General features: G+C 45.1%; 1 protein-coding gene across 2 annotated transcripts in view; it reads right to left on the bottom strand.

Moving 5' to 3' along the window:
- Positions 1-16,316, bottom strand: part of KDM4B (lysine demethylase 4B) — a 233,181-nt gene that overhangs the window by 117,944 nt on the left and 98,921 nt on the right. For both annotated transcript variants that reach the window (XM_087922621.1, XM_087922622.1), the window contains exon 9: positions 4,715-4,852. In XM_087922621.1, coding sequence (XP_087778747.1) covers positions 4,715-4,852 — 138 coding nt within the window. The remainder of the gene's footprint in view (positions 1-4,714; positions 4,853-16,316) is intronic.

The following is a 16,316-nucleotide window of genomic DNA, read 5'->3' as shown; positions in this document are numbered from 1 at the left end:
TGATGATGTTACCTACACTGATGATGTTACCTAGTTGGGTCATGAAACATCTGCAAGAAAGCCACCAAACCTCAGAAAGCAAGAAAGACCCCACAGTTCAATCCTAAACTACAAATATTCCCTTCTATTGGTGTTAGAAATTCTGCACAAACTCTACTCTTACTCAAGAAAAGCCAAACCATGGTGCCTAATGCAACGAGAAGGAACGAATAAATAGGATACAATAAAAAGAAAACAGGGTGACATCTCACCAACTTCCCTCGCTCTCAAGTAAACTTAGAATCTCTGCCCATCGGGGCTTGTTCAGTAATTTCACGCTACAGCTCCCAAAAATGTAAAAGGAGGGGTGGGGGGTGGGGGGGCTTGGTGCAAAGCCGCCACTTCCCAAAATGTCAGTTGTTTGTGAATAAACCTGGCTGAGCCCAAAATTGCTTTTAATGTCAGAGCTCGCTGTCTGCCAGCACTGGGGTCCTTAAAAGCTCTCATCAGAATTTCCATGAGAAACTGCTGTGTTTTGAAGGCCAGGTTTGTGGGTTAAAAACCTGGATAACCAGCTCACAGCGTAGATGTGGGCCATTGCCTAAAGCTGCCAAAAGTAATGATGGCTGAGATTGTAGCTTAAAAGCAAGAAAAGTGCGTTGGACACTTCGAACTCAGAATCTCTTCAAAATTAAGCGGCCAGATACGCTTTCCTTCCATGATCGAGTCCACCCAATGATCGGAGCATTGAGATCTTCTCTGCACCCCTCAGGGCAAATTCTAAATGGCCTGTGCTAGCTGAAGCTTTGGAAAAAAAATCTTCTTTTAAATTGTGCAAAAAGAGAACATGCCTACCTTGTTTCTCCAACAATACGGCCTCCCCCAATAGGAAGTCCCAGCCTGTTTTATAGGCATGAAATGAAATTAAGCCCCTCCCCCCAAATTAAGGCCTATATTAAAACATGCGAAATGGGGGGGGGAAATGCCGGGGGGGGGGCTTGCCGTTAGGAAGTACTTTTGTTGCACACCCGGATATGGTGCTGCCTGCGTTGACCCCGATACGAAGTGCCCCACCAACGCTGAGGTCAACAGCCAAGCCGTCGCCGCCCGCCTGCCCGAAGATGCGGGGGGGGGGAAATTAAGTCACCCCCGAAAAGACGGCCTAGCCATTTTTTCGGGGCTCAAAAAAAAAAAAAAAAGACCCGGCCTTATTATATGAGAAACACGGCAGTATGATTTGATTGCTTATTTGTACCCTGTGACCATCATTAGGTGTTGTACCTTATGATTCTTGACTCTTGACGAATGTATCTTTTCTTATATGTATACTGAGAGCATTTGCACCAAGACAAATTCCTTGTGTGTCCAATCACACTTGCCAATAAAGAATTCTTTCTTTCTTTCTTTCTTTCTTTCTTTCTTTCTTTCTTTCTTTCTTTCTTTCTTTCTTTCTTTCTTTCTTTTTCTTTCTCTCTCTCTCTCTCTCTCTCTTTCTTTCCTTCCTTCCTTCCTTCCCTTCCTTTTCTATCTATCTACCTACCTACCTACCTATCCTTTGAAAGGCAGGCTGGGATGGGATGGGGAAAACCATCCTTTGATTAAAAGTGCTATTTTAAGTCCAATTCCTGGTTTATATAAATGGAAATAAGGCGATTCTTACAGCCCTGCAAACCTTTAGAACAGGGGTCTCCAATCTTGGCAATTTTAAGACTTGTGAACTTCAACTCCCAGAATTCCTCCGCCAGCAAAGAGAGAGTAAAGCTGGCTGAGGAACTCTGGGAACTGAAGTCCACAAGTGTTAAAGTTGTCAAGGTTGGAGACCCCTGCTTTAGAAGATAGTGTATTGTGGTTTGTGTAAACATGGCTTAGTTACCTGTTCACTGTGTGGGTTGACTGAAAGGAGACGGGGCCAGAATACAGGTAGTCCTCGACTTACAACAGTTCATTTGGTGACAGTTCAAAGCTATAACGGCCGGAGAAAAGGGGCTTATTATCACCGTTTTCCATGCTTCCAACTGTTGCGGCATCCCCAGGGTCGTGGGATCAAAATTTGACTGCTTGGCAACTGACTCGTGTTTATGACAGTCGCAGAGTCCCAGGTTCACACGATCCCCTTTTGGTGACCTTCTGACAAGCAAAGTCAATGGGGAAGCCAGGTTCACTTCACAAACCTGTGACTGACTTAACAACTGCACTGATTCACTTAACAACTGGGGCAAGAAAAGTCATAAAATGGGGCTGTGTATCGGCTGGTGAGAATTTTTTTTCTATTTTATTCGGGACTTAAGGACACTCTAAAATGAGAAGAATCCTGTAAGACTTTGGACAAACACTGATAAAATTGACTTAGCGTGGTATGATCTTACGATTCGTTGCATAATAAATTAAGTAAATTATAGTTATCTCATTAAAGTATGAATTAATAAAATTATAGTTAAATGATTTCTCAGTAATGATGCTAGGTTATACAATTGTTGATTAATAATAAGAGTTATTATGTAATATAACTATATTAGCGTTTAGGAAACGGACGCACAAAAAAAAGTGGTAAACCAACTGATACACTGTAAATTTATGAAGAAGGATGATGTTTTTATGTTTTATATTGTATGTTTTATGTGGTTTTGTTTGTTGTTAAAATAAAAAACTTTTTTTAAAAAAAGTCATAAAATGGGGCTAAATTTACTGAACAAATGTTTCACTTAGCAACAGAAATTTGGGGGCTACCAAAACGGAGGGCTACCTGTCGTGGAGGGCTACCTGTCGTGTATTATACAGCAACCTAGTATATGGGTCGAGTCCTCTGTTTGTGGTTCCAAACACTTCCTAGTTGTGTAGGACTACAACTGCGCTTATTTCCAACCCAGGAAATCTGTCTGCAGGGGAAGCCAATTTAGTCGCACACATCCACCAGCGGTTCTCCGAGAGCAGAGTTTGCCAACTTCGAAGATGCGTGGACTTCAATTCCCAGAATTCCCCAGCCAAACGCTATTTCCTTATCGCTTACGCCAACCGTTTCTTGCTCGGTCTCCTGAACGACTCGGAGTAGCTGTGCTCCACCTTCGATATTTCAGATATTTCAGATATTTGAAGACAGCTGTCATGCCTTGTATCGTCTTCAATTGGGCTTCCCTAAAGCATTCTTTCTTTCCAGGTGCTTTATCATTTTGGGCTGTTCTTGCCTGGACATTCTCCAGTTTGTCAATGTTTTTTTCCCCCTGAAAATGCGATGCACAAAGCCTGGCGCGACAGTCTAGGTGTGCTCAAATCAACATGCTACAGAGAGGCATAATCACTTCTCTTGATTCTGACATGAGGCATTTCTTGATGCGAGCCTCTTAGGCTAAAAGGCTAGTAGAGGAAGATACTTGAAAGTATCCTCAACATATAACCACGATGGAGCCCGCCCGTTGTGGTTGTTAATCTGTGACGGTTGTAAATCAGGTCACCCACGTGATCGACCTGATTTTAGGAGGGTTTTTTTCCCCCCCGGTGGCCATTAAATGAATCCTGCAATTATTAAGCAAACTACTGGTTTGCTATGGGCTGCTTTTTTTGCCAAAAATCAAAAGTAAATGTTGGGTTTGGGCCAAACCATCATGAAATGTGGTCATTTGTCCCTGGGAAGCTGCAAATGGCAGTAAATGCAAGTCAGTTATTGAGCCGCTGACATGCGAGTTGCATGAGAGCGCTGTGTGTGAGAGAGAGAGGGGGGGGGGGGGGGGAAGGGTGAGGGTGAGGGAGAGATTGATTGATTTCCAGATTGGAAAGGACCGTCGGAACTTTGAACAGTTGTAAGCAACCCGTCGTAAGTCTAGGATGACCTATATCTTCCCAATGTTCCACAAGCCATACCAATTCATTCCAGAGCACGGGCAGCACACTAAATATCTAGACTTCTGGAAATACATTTTAGAAAATAGACTACTGTTGGGGTGCACGGCATTTTGAATCTAAACTATCGCAGATTCCATCTTGGGCTCCCCAAATGACTGAAACAGGCCGTTTTGCATTTCTTTCAGGGCCCAAAAACAGAATATTTGAATCCAGTTCAATTATGAAATATTTTGCATATCTCAAAACTGTAGCCGTGATTCGGCCGGTATGAGGTAGAGGTTGGGGTGTTAAAATAGAGGTTGAGATGCCCAAAATTTGAATTTTCCCTCTTTCTCTTGTCTGTTTCAAAGTGTTTATGTGGGAGGGGGAGGGAGAGAAAAAGACAGAATCACGTGGACTGTTTGATCTCCAGGAAATAAAGAAAGAAAAAAACATGAATTAATATTAGGTAGCAAGAGAAAGCGACTTGAGCTAACACCAGATCTATTTTAAGAATATCAAAGAGATACAACATTATTTCTCTCTCTCCTTTTCATTAATAACAAGAGGAATGCTTAGATGTAGTTGTAATCTACAGCTCGGAACGCAAGCCTGACGTTACCTTCTCTGCTCAGTGAACACAATCCACACACCCAACAAACAATCGTTTTGCAAGTTTGAAACCAGCCCTGGGAGAAACACTTTCTCTCGTGTCAACTGGATTCCCTGATTATCGCCTCCACTGCCAAGCCTGTTTCCCAGCGGAAGCGGATTTGGAAATGAGAATTTGCAGGTGTGAAGAAAGAAACCAGATAAAAGAAAAGTTTGTTCCGCGGTGCCGACTCTCACACAAGAGAACAGCAACGATCGGGGCTATGCGCTCAGATCGAGCCCCAATTTGCAAGCCACAGGAACTTACCTGGGTGGCCATCTTGCCGTAATCGATCCATCGCAGGGTGGCAAAATTGGTGGATTCTGCACAGTTGAATCCGTGGTTGAACCCGGCGTGGTAGCCATAAGGAAAAGTAATCATGAATTCACCGGCTTCCTGGGTGATCTGAAAAGAGAGAAGGGAGAAATTTACGTTCCAAGAAGGCAGGAAGCAACGAGAACGAAATTAAATTTTCAGTGACCCGGCTTTCAAAGAGCAGCATTCAATTTATACAAGAGAAATCCACAATATAAACAAATTATCTGTGTACACAAGACATACAGGCAAGACTCGTGTTGATGTGTAAGGAGTGCTTTGTGTATCTTCCCTATCGCCTACGTATCTTAGCAGAACACAGGATGGCAGAGTTCAAAGGGACCTTAGAGGTCTTCTAGTCCATACTCTCACCCAAGCAGGAGACCCTATAGCATTTCAGACAAACGACTGTCCCATCTCTCCTTAAAAGCCTCCAGTGTTGGGAGTACCCAAACCTTCTGAAGGTAAGTTGTTCCATTGATTAATTGTTCTCACTGTCCGGAAATTTCTCCGTAATTCCAGGTTGGGTCTCTCCTGGATACGTTTCCAAGCAAACTTGGCTAACAGGATTATGGAAACCACCGGACCACCGCAAGGCGCTCGATGTGGGGCTGCCCTTGAAGACCATTTAGAAACTTTAGAAACCATTTAGAAAGTTGAAGTTTCTAAATGGCCTTTAGAAACTTCAACTGGTGCAAAAGGCAGCAGGACAGGGAGTACGGTAAATGGTGCCAGTTATTCGGTGCGTGTAACATCTCTACTCTGTGAGCTGCACGGGTGGCCAGTGGGCTACTGAGTTCAATTCAAGATGTGGGTTGTCAGCTTCAAAGCCCTTCCTGGCTTGAGTCCGGGTTACTTGAAGCCCTGCCTCTCCCAGATTGTTCCGATCTGTTTGATCAAGTGCAATTGTGATCTCCTCATTGCTGCCCCTTAAGAAAAGGTGCAGGGAGCACAGCCAAGGGCTTTGGTCCTGAAATGGGTTTGCTCAGTTGCAGTTACCACAGCAAACAAGCTAAGCTCCCTCCAGAGACCCCCAGCCCATCTCTGAGCGGGCGGGAAAAGACTTACAACCACTCGAAGTTACAACAACACTGACAAAAGTGGCTGTTAGGAATAACAAGGTTACCTAACGTAGTTTGGGTAAAATAATATATATAAAGTATTATTGTAAGTTTAAGTGTGTGTCACTTTAAACTGCAAAGCATGTAATTTTGGGTGAGGTTGTGAACCGCCATAACAGGGAGCAAGAGAACCTGATGATTGCTGACGACTGCTGGTTTGATGGATTGCTGGTTTGCTAACTGCGTGTTTCCTACTGCTGAGTTGCTGAGTTGAAGGAAGAAAGGAGGTTTGACTTCTTCATATCTCTACTGTGAGGAGATATATTACTGGACTGATATTTGTAAGTTTACTGACCTCTCTTTTTCGACACTGGACTTTGCAACTGTATAATCCCTGGATAGACTGAATTAGTGAATGATATATGGACTGTTTTGACTATACTATAACTATTACTGGAATAAACTATTTAACTAGCACAGTGTATCTGTTTTACTGAGTGTAAGCTACAAAAAAACCCGTTTATCTCACATATTTTGCCTGCCTGCCTGACTGCCGTGGAGATTCTGCTAGGGTGTATCCTTAACAGTGGCTTACAACCGTTTTCCAGACTTACGACTAATGTGGCATCCCCACGGTCAGCTTATCGAAGTTCAGACGCTTGGCCAATGATTCATATTTATGACGACGGCCGTGTCCCTGAGTCACGTGATCACCATTTGCGACCTTCTGACAAGCCGAGTCAACAGGGCAAGCCCGACTTACTTAACAACCATCTGACTAGCTTAACGTCTCCAGGGATTCAGTGAACAATTTGCGGCGAGAAAGGTTATAATGTGGGGCAACGCTCACTGAACTGCCGTGCTTAGCAATGGAAACTTTGGGCTCAATTGTGGTTGTAAATCGAGGACGACTTGTCCTCCATCACTTCACTCTAAAAACGCAAGGCCCATTTTAAACTGTTAGGAAAAAAAAAGACTGCAGAGACCTCAACCACCAAGTAGCAAATCCAGTTACCATTAAGCGAGAAGCAACCTAGAACTAAGGAGGAATTTCCTGACAGTTAGAACAATTAATCAGTGGGTGCTTCAACACTAGAGGTTTCCAAAAAGAGACTGCACGACCATCTGTCCAAAATGGTATAGGATTTCCTGCTTGAGCAGGGGGTTGGACTAGAAGACCTCCAAGGTCCCTTCCTACTCTGTTATTCTGTATAAGTTCAGAAGAGAAGGACCAGGGGTGACAGGATAGCAGTCTTCCAATATCTCAGGGGCTGCCCCAAAGAAGGGGGAGTCAAGCTATTCTCCAAGGCACCAGAAGGCAAGACAAAGAAGCAATAAGGATGGAAAGTAATCAAGGAGAGACCCAACCTATAACTAAGGAGGAATTTCCTGACAGTCAGAACAATTAACTGCTCTTAACAAGGAACAACTTGCCTCCAGAAGTTGTGGGTGTTTCATCACTTGAGGTTTTTAAGAAGAGACTGGACTGCCATCTGTCTAAAATGGTATTGGCTTCCCTGCTTGAGCAGGGGGTTGGACTAGAAGACCTCCAAGGTCCCTTCCAACTCTGCTATCCTGTTTTAATCCACCCAATACCCAAGCCCACATAAACCTCTTTTGATTCACCGATATATGAAGCCAACGACTGGCTAAGGTATGTACTGAAGGAAGCTAAGGGAGAGGAGCAGACAGGAGACTATCAACCCAACATTAAAGAGAATGGAACAGGCAGGTTTCTGTAAGCTTTGATTTTCAACTTCCTTATCAGAGAATGAATTTATCTCTGCTGCTAGTGCTTTGAGTAAAATCCTAGGCATGCACACTCCAAATGCTGCTAACAAGCTCTACACAGAACTGAGCTGCAGCAAATTCAAAATTTATCTGTGGGAAAAAGGCGATCGAGAAAGTAGACAAGCATTATAGCTTCAATCACATATAAAGTCCTGTACATCAATACACTCTTCTTTTAGATTTCTTTATACATTCCTCTCTTTCTCCCAAACATTTCCCCTCTCTTTGTTTGGATTTACTCATGGGAGGGGTCTAAATCCAAAATACCAAAGAGGAAATCAAGACTGAGACAAATATCCCCAGAACGAGATGAAAGAGAAAGGATGTCAAAAACCAAGGCGCCATTTACAACGACACTAAATTCACACATCATTTGAGAGCGGAAACCCATTTTTCTCATCACTGTAAATGTCACTGGATCGGAAATATATGGGAAAATGGGATTCTTATTTATTATGAGACTAGGCAAGCAAGGTTTAAAATATTTAGCTTTGCAGACATTTTCAAGAATAAACAAATTTCTCATTAAATTCTGTAGACTGAAGTGGAGGACATACAAAGTTAGCATAACATAGAAATGAATGAACGAACAAATGAAAGAGAAAAGAAAAGAGAAAGAAAAAAGGAAGGAAGGAAGGAAGGAAGGAAGGAAGGAAGGAAGGAAGGAGGCTTTTCAAAATTCCCTTGCAAAAATGGGAATACCTTTGAGCTAATGCTTGTTCAATTTATCTATATGCAAGGTCCTCGATTTACAACTATTCACTTAGTGACCATTCAAAGTTACAATGGCATTGAAAAAAGGGACTTATGACCATTTTTCACAGTTATGACCTTCGTAGCATCCTCATGGTCACCTGACCAAAATTCAAATACTTGGCAACTGAGTGATATTTATGACGGCTGCAATGTCTCCTCGGGGTCATGTGATCCCCTTTTACAACCTTCTGACAAGCAGAGTCAATGGGGAAGCCAGATTCACTTAACAAACGTGTTACTCACTTAACAAGTGCAGTGATTCACTTAACAACTGGGGCAAGAAAGTTTGTAAAGTGGGTCAAAACTCACTTAACAAATGTCTTGCTTAGCAGCAGGGAGTTTGGGTTCAATTGTGGTTGTAAGGCGAGGACGACCTGTATACATACACAAATCTTATGCATGGATGGATAAATATATAAGAAGCATTATATATGACATTAAACACGTGTGATCTAGGAAAGCGTTGTGTGTGCTTGGATACCGACAATGCTATTTGTTGGATGACAACCTGAATAATTCTACAGCAAGACAAGATTTCATGATGAAAGAAAGCCAATGGATCTGAAAATTATGGTATCAAAAAGTAATCTTTTGCAATGATGAAAAGCTAAAGCCAGCAGATGAATATTTCATTGTAGGATGTTCACTAAAGATGAGGAAACGAAATACATAAATTTTCAGATGTATGCTGACCAAAAAGTAGCAATAGTTGTGAAAAAAGAAAGTTTACTGAATGAAGCAAAACTGGTTATGTATTAAGAGCAGGGGTGTCCAAACTTGGCTCCTTTAAGACTTGCGGACTTCAACTCTCAGGACTTCCTGGGGGATTCTGGGAGATGAGGTCTACAAGTCTTAAAGTGGCCAAGGTTGGACACCCCTGAGTCACACCACTGTTAAAGACAATCATACCAATGCTTATCTTCATCACAAGCCCCAGAACGGATCTGTTCTAAAGCCATTCCTGTCAACCATGTCCCACCGATAAATTAGAAAAATGCTCCAGCTGATGGGAGAGACCAGCATTAACTAAAGCCAACACCCACTGCCTCTCGCAATGAAAGGCAATTTACTGACTTCTGCAAAGGCTTCTCAGGCTAAATGGAGAAATTGACAGGCGATCACAGAAATATACATTTTTAATTATTAAAAAGCTGGACTATTGATCCGGGTTCTTTGTAGGAGTAAATACTCTTTTATTTATACAGATTTATAAATACCCGGGTATTTGTCCTGTTTAAAGTTTGCCAGGAAGTTCTACAAACGGATTTTCCAGATGGCATTTTGCAAGGAAAGATAAAAACTTACTTACTCTCCTTCGATTGGAAAAGGGCGTTGATACACCCGTTCTCTGTGAGCTGTGAAGAGCATCCCGAAGTGGGAGGTGCTTCAGTCTCTTCTGGAAAGGGCTGGGCTTAAAACTCCGGGACGCTCCTCCTCCTCCACGGGACACCTCCTCAGCGTCCCCCAGTTTTGCGAAGACTGAGTGCCAAAGTCCGGGACTCATCACCTAATCTGGATCCCTGACTGGAACGGAATCCCACCAGACGGAAAGAAATGGGTGGGGCTGGATGCTCTTCACAGCCCACAGAGAACGGGCGTATCAGGTAAGTACCAACGCCCGTTCTCCCATGAGCTGTCCAGAGCATCCAGAAGTGGGACATACCAAAGCTTGGCCTGTCCTTAGGGAGGGACTCCGTCTGGATCAAAATCCACTCCTAAACTCTTTGGACCCTCTGCAGGACTCTTCTGCCAAATGAAGCGTCCGCTGAGGCAGAGATATCAATTTTATAATTTCTGACAAAGGGAGATGGTGAAGCCCAAGTTGCTGCTCTGCAAATTTCGTCTATGGAAGCCCGTGTGGTCCATGCTGCTGATGTTCCGCACTCCTTGTTGAGTGGGCTGCAATGCCCTTAGGAACTGAGATGGACTGGCATTCGTAACTTTTAGCTGTGGTGGCTCTCAACCATCTACCGATGGTCATCGACGACACCTTCTGTCCTAAAGTGGATGGGTTGAAGGATAGGAATAGAGCCTCAGATTTTTGAAATGCCGCCGTGCGGTCTAGATAGATGCTTAAGGCCCTTCAAACGTCAAGTCGATGCCATTGACGCTCCAGTCTATGAGATGGTTTCGGACAAAAATTGGGAAGGATCAACTCCTGCGCTCTGTGGAAGGCTGAATTTACTTTAGGGGTGAACGATGGATCCAATTGGACAATCACCCTGTCCGCATAAAACACACACAGGTCCTTTCTTATTGACAATGCCGCCAATTCGGAAATCCTCCTTGCTGATGTGATTGCAATTAGGAAGGCCACCTTATATGTCAGGAATTTAAGGCTAGTGGTTCTTAAAGGCTCGAACGGGCCAGTTGTAAGTGCGGTTAATACCTTGTTGAGGTCCCAGGTGGGATAGTGGTGAATTACAGGAGGTCGTAAGTTTGCAGCACCGTTAAGAAAGCTGCGGACATGTGGATGGTCCGCTATGGAATGGAGGTCACCCCAGGCTATCACTGAGGATAAAGCCGCCGCCTGTCTGTGTAAAGTATTTGGAGATAGGCCCTTGGTCAACCCCTCCTGTAAAAAGGCCAATAACTGTCCTATTGATGGGGCAGTTGGGTTGATCTTAGACCCCTGGCACCAGCGACAGAAGGTGGACCACGTGGCCTCGTATATACGATTTGTTGAGGACCATCTGGATGCTTGAATGGTGGCAATAGCATCCTCTGAAATCTGTTGGGCCCTTAAACGGCTCCGCTCAACCTCCATACAGCTAGACTGAGCCATTGTGGGTTCAGGTGAAGTATCGGCCCTTGGGAGAGGGAAACCTTTGACGGTGGAATTTTCCAAGGTTGTTCTCTCGACAGGTCCTGTAAATCTGCGAACCACATTCACCTGGGCCAGTAAGGGGCGACCAATATCAATTCTGCTCATTCCTCCAATAACTTCTGGATCAACCTGGGGATTACTGGGAGTGGAGGAAAAGCATATAGAAGTCCGGGAGGCCACGGACATCGCAGGGCATTGATGGCCTCTGCCCCGAGTCAGGTACCTTGAAATATACCGGGGCAATTGGGCATTGAGAGGAGAGGCAAATAGATCGTTGCCCAATCCTCCTCACTGCTTCCTGGAAGACAGACCGGTGTAGGCGCCACTCTGTCTGATCTATCGTGGCCCTGCTGAGCCAGTCCGCTTGTGTGTTTAAGGCCCCTGATATGTGTTCTGCTTTGAGCGAAAACAGATTAGCCTTGGCCCACTTGAACAACTTGGCCATCTCCAGCATCAGAAGTTTGGAATGGGTACCCCCCTGTCTGTTTACGTGGGCCTTGATTGTGATATTGTCTGTCAAGACCAGAACGTGGGTGTGATTGAAAAAGGGTAGAAAACTGCGTAAGGCCAGGTGAACTGCTCGCAGCTCCAACAGGTTGATGCTTTGTGATTGTTCGGAAATAGTCCAAATTCCCTGCGCAGTGTGGGATTGGAAGTGAGCTCCCCATCCTACCAGGCTGGCATCAGTTGTGATGGTTGCCGACATCGTTCTCTCTGATGCTGAGCAGAATGGACTGGAGAGTAGTCATTTTGAATTTTCGATAAACCAATGATCTGTTCAGACGTTTGAGGTCCAGAATTGCCCTCCAGCCCTCTGAACTCTTTGGGACCACAAACAATAGAGAGTAACAGCGTTGACCCCGCTGTTTAGATGGGACCTCTCTAATGGCCCGAATATGTAGAAGATGATTGATAGCCTCCTGCATCAACACCCTCTTAATGGGGTCCGTGGACCTAGGGCTCCTAATGAAAAAGTTTGGGAGGGAGGATTGACACTCTAGCGCCAAACCAAACCTAATAGTGTCCTTGACCCACGCATCAGAGGTGGAGCTGTCCCATTAATCAGCAAACAATTTTAGCCGCTCTCCAATGGAAACTGCTGTCAAGGACTCACTTGGAGCGACGAAAAAAATCGGCCTCCAGTGCCTCTGGGGTTTCTTCTGTTCTGGCCTCCCCGCTGACCTCTATCGGAAGATTCAGACCTATCCTGTCTAAAACTGGGCTTGTAGCCTGATGTTCTCTGAGATCTGGGAATGTATGGGCCTTGATAGTAGGGCCGAAAGGAATCCCTTCGAAACAACTGAGGTGTTCTGTTTTCAGACCTCCGAAAAAGAGGGGGAAGCACTTTTTTCTTGTTTCTATTCTCTATAAGGAGGGGGTCCAAGACACTGCCAAATAATGTATCCCCCGATATTGGGGCTAATGCCAACTTGCATTTATGCTTGGTATCTGCCTGCCAATGCCTGAGCCATAGCAGTCTCTGTGCTGATACGTGAGATGCTATGGCCCTAGACGAGAATTTGACTGCACTAAATGTGGCGTTGGCGGAGAATTCCGCTGCTGCAATAATTTTAGCTATGTCTTGGTGGGCTCTGACATTTGACACCGGCAATATATCCCTCAAGTGGAAGAGCCATCAGAGGGAGGACTGTGTAAAAAAGGACGCTGTTGTAGCTGCCCTAATGGCCCAGGCGTCAGAAACGTGCGCCCTACGGAGTGCCAACTCTGCTCTCTTTTCTTCCAGTCTCAGAGCTTCCTCGGCCTCGTTGGAAAAGGTTGAAGAACAGGCCAGTGCCACAATGGGCTCATCCACCTCCGGCGTTTTGAGAAAATTTGAAAACTCTGGTGCCAAATTATAATGTCGTTTATCGTACCCTGTTGGGGCTGGGTAGGATGCTGCTGATGCCCATTGATTTTGTACTAATTCAGCAAACATACGAGAGACAGGAATAGTTTCCGCCTCATTAGCCGGTTGTGAGAATATTAGATCCTCGGATTCGTCCTGAGACCCTGTTGACAATGGATGAGGGTTTGATGTGCCTAGTTTAGCGGTGTTCTTTGCCTTGAACAGTAAGGATTTAAAGAGGTGCGGGCGAAAAAGGCCAGAAAAAGTAGGTTGGTCCGGAATGAGGCCTTCGTCATCCGACATTCCCCGTTCTAGTGGGTCAGCCTCTGACAACCCCAAGTCCATCTGATGGGAACATCCTGATCCTCAAAGTCCACCTCTTCCCGAAGACCCTGGGCTGGTATGTTAGGAATACTGGGGAATATCTGAGTTTGATGTTGTCTGATATCCGCAAAGGATCGAGCGGACAGGGATCCTGCATCCGAAGCGGCTGAGAAGTGTCTGGTCCTGATGGATTGCTGAACTCCAGCCACAATGCCCCTTTGAATTGCCATCTCCATCCATTGCCTCATTTCAATGGGGATAGTCTCAGGTAATCCCTCCTCCTGTCTTAAGCCAGTGACCGTAGGGGTGAAGGTTGCCTCTGGGATTAGCCGGGCAGTGGCTCATTGGAGGAGATGTGCCTAAGAGAGCTTGTCCAGAAACAGCCTGCCTGGGATGGGTAGATAAGTCATAGGGCGCCATCAATGGGCTTGGGTTCTGATCAGACTGTTGTGTCATAGCCATCTTGTCTGCCTCCCTGGCTCGTTTCTACAATTGCCTTTCCAAAGCTAGGTGCCGTCTATGGGCATCCTTATCCGTCACCTTAGAGGCCTTTTTGGGGCCTACTGGCTTATCTCGGGACTTATTTGACTTGGAGCGGAAAGCGTTGTCACCTTCCATTGTGGATGACTGATTCTCTTGCCTCTGACTTTAATTTTTAATTAATTAATTTTTTTAAAAAAATATTATTATTAATATTTGTACTTTGGGGTGATGTCTTCCCCTGTGGTTGAAAGTAGAACACTCCACTTGCGGCTTCACTCCAAAGAAATGATCCAAAGGCAACTGCAAGGAAATTCCTTTTTAATGACTAGCCTGGCAATCCAACGTCGGCCAGACAAGGGAAAGCTAAACCCAGGGAACATACTGCCCCGGTCCCCAAAAAAGGAAACCAGTGGGGAATGGCACCTGTGATATTTAGGCGCAAACTTGAGCCAGCCGTTAAAAAAGGCGGGAAGCCAGAATTTCCGCTGCTAATGCCTGAGAATTATAACGAGCTGCTGCTGCTGAGACTTTAACTTGCGAGTTAAATGCCCCTGTCAGATGAAACGGCAAGGCGAAGTGAGCCATGGCTGCGAGTGCTCCGCTGCGATCGCAGAGAAGACAATCGGAAAGTTAGATAAGGTAATTGCCTGAGGCGGTCGCCTCAGGCTGCCCCAGAGTGGCAGGCTCCGCTAGTTACAATGAAACTGTTTTTTAAACTGATCGAGGCAACCTAATAGAGGCACAAGCCTGAAAAAAGCCAAATTAAATGGGGAAGATTTTTACAAGCCGAAATAACCGGACAGCAAACCTGAATCAGAAAACCGTTCCAGTCAGGGAGTGCACAACCTCTTACCACGAAGGCTGAGCTAAAACTGGGGGACGCTGAGGAGGTGTCCTGTGGAGGAGGAGGAGCGTCCCGGAGTTTTAAGCCCAGCCTTTCCAGAAGAGACTGAAGCACCTCCCACTTCTGGAAGCTCTGAACAGCTCACGGGAGAACAAACAACGCAAGACTCCACGAAGGGGAATCTTCCATTGGTTCACAAAATGTGAGATCCCGCAGAGTTCTGTGCATGTCTAGATTTGTACTCATGTCACATCTCTTGTGGGAGCTGCACTGGCTGACAGCTTGCTTCCAGGTCCATCTCAAGGTGACGGTTGTCACCTTTAAAGCCTTATGTGGCTTAGGGTTAGGTGATTTAAGGGCCGTCTACCTGACCCACTAGAGCAGGGAGGCAGATCTTTTATGGGTCCTTTCTCTTAAGGAGGTTCACCTGGTAGGACCAAAAGAAAGGGCCTCGTCCGTGGTGGCTCCCTCCCCGTGGAACATCATCCCTATGGAGATAAGATTGGAAATAAGACGTTATGAGTGCCCTATCTTAAGGAATAGAAAGGACAGGACAGGATAGGACATGATGGGATGGGACAGGATAGGATAGGATAGGATAGGATAGGATAAGAATAGAGTAGAGTAGAGTAGAGTAGAGTAGAATAGCAGAGTTGGAAGGGACCTTGGAGGTCTTCTAGTCCAACCCCCTTCTTAGGTAGGAAACCCTACATCATTTCAGACAAATGGTTATCCAACATCGTCTTAAAAACTTCCAGTGTTGGAGCATTCACAACTTCTGGAGGTAAGTTGTTCCACTCATTAATTGTTCTGTCAGGGAATTTCTTAGTTCTAATTGCTTTTCTCCTTGATTCGTTTCCATCCATTGCTTCTTGTCCACCTGGTGGGACTAAGAAGAAGGCTCCCTCCCCATGGACATCATCTCTATGGAGATAAGATTGGAAAGAAGATGTTATGGCTCCCCTGTCTTAAGGAGGTCCATCTGGCAGGACCAAAAAGAAGGGCCTTCTCTGTGGTGGCTCCCCATGGAGCATCGTTCCGATGGAGATAAGATTGGAAAGATGTTATGGGTCCCCTACCTTAAGGCGGCCTCCTTGGTAGCACCAAGAAGAAGCGCCTTCTCTGTATTGGTATTTTGATACAACAGTTCATTGAGCGACTGTTCCAAGTTTACAACGGCACTGGAAAAAAAATGACTAATGACTTATTTTTCACATGACCGTTGCAGCATCCTCACGGTCACTTGATCCAAATTCGGACACGGGGCACCTGGCTCATATTTATGACGGTTGCAATGTGATCACTTTTCGCGACTTTCCAGCAAGCCAAGTCAACGGGAAGAAGCCAGACTCACTGAACAATTGCAGTGATCCATTTAACAACTGTGACAAGAAAGGTCATCAAATGCGGTGGAATTCATTTCATGACTTTCTCGCTTAGCAACAGGAATTTGGGGCTCAATTGGGGGTTGTAAGTTGAGGGCTCCCTGTGTTGTCACCGAGGGGGATGGGGGTGGTGGTTATTGAAGTTTGTAGCTGGGTTTGATTTCTGTAAGCCTTCCGAGTCACCATGACCGAGCTGGGCGGCCATTTAAATTTCCTTAGTAAATGCTAAATTAACGC

Source organism: Pseudonaja textilis, chromosome 1 (assembly GCF_049901715.1).
Source record: "Pseudonaja textilis isolate UNSWEBS1 chromosome 1, rPseTex1.2, whole genome shotgun sequence".
Lineage (NCBI taxonomy): Eukaryota > Metazoa > Chordata > Lepidosauria > Squamata > Elapidae > Pseudonaja > Pseudonaja textilis.
The sequence above is the reverse complement of the archived record's forward strand: the minus strand, read 5'-3'. Positions and strand labels throughout refer to the sequence as shown.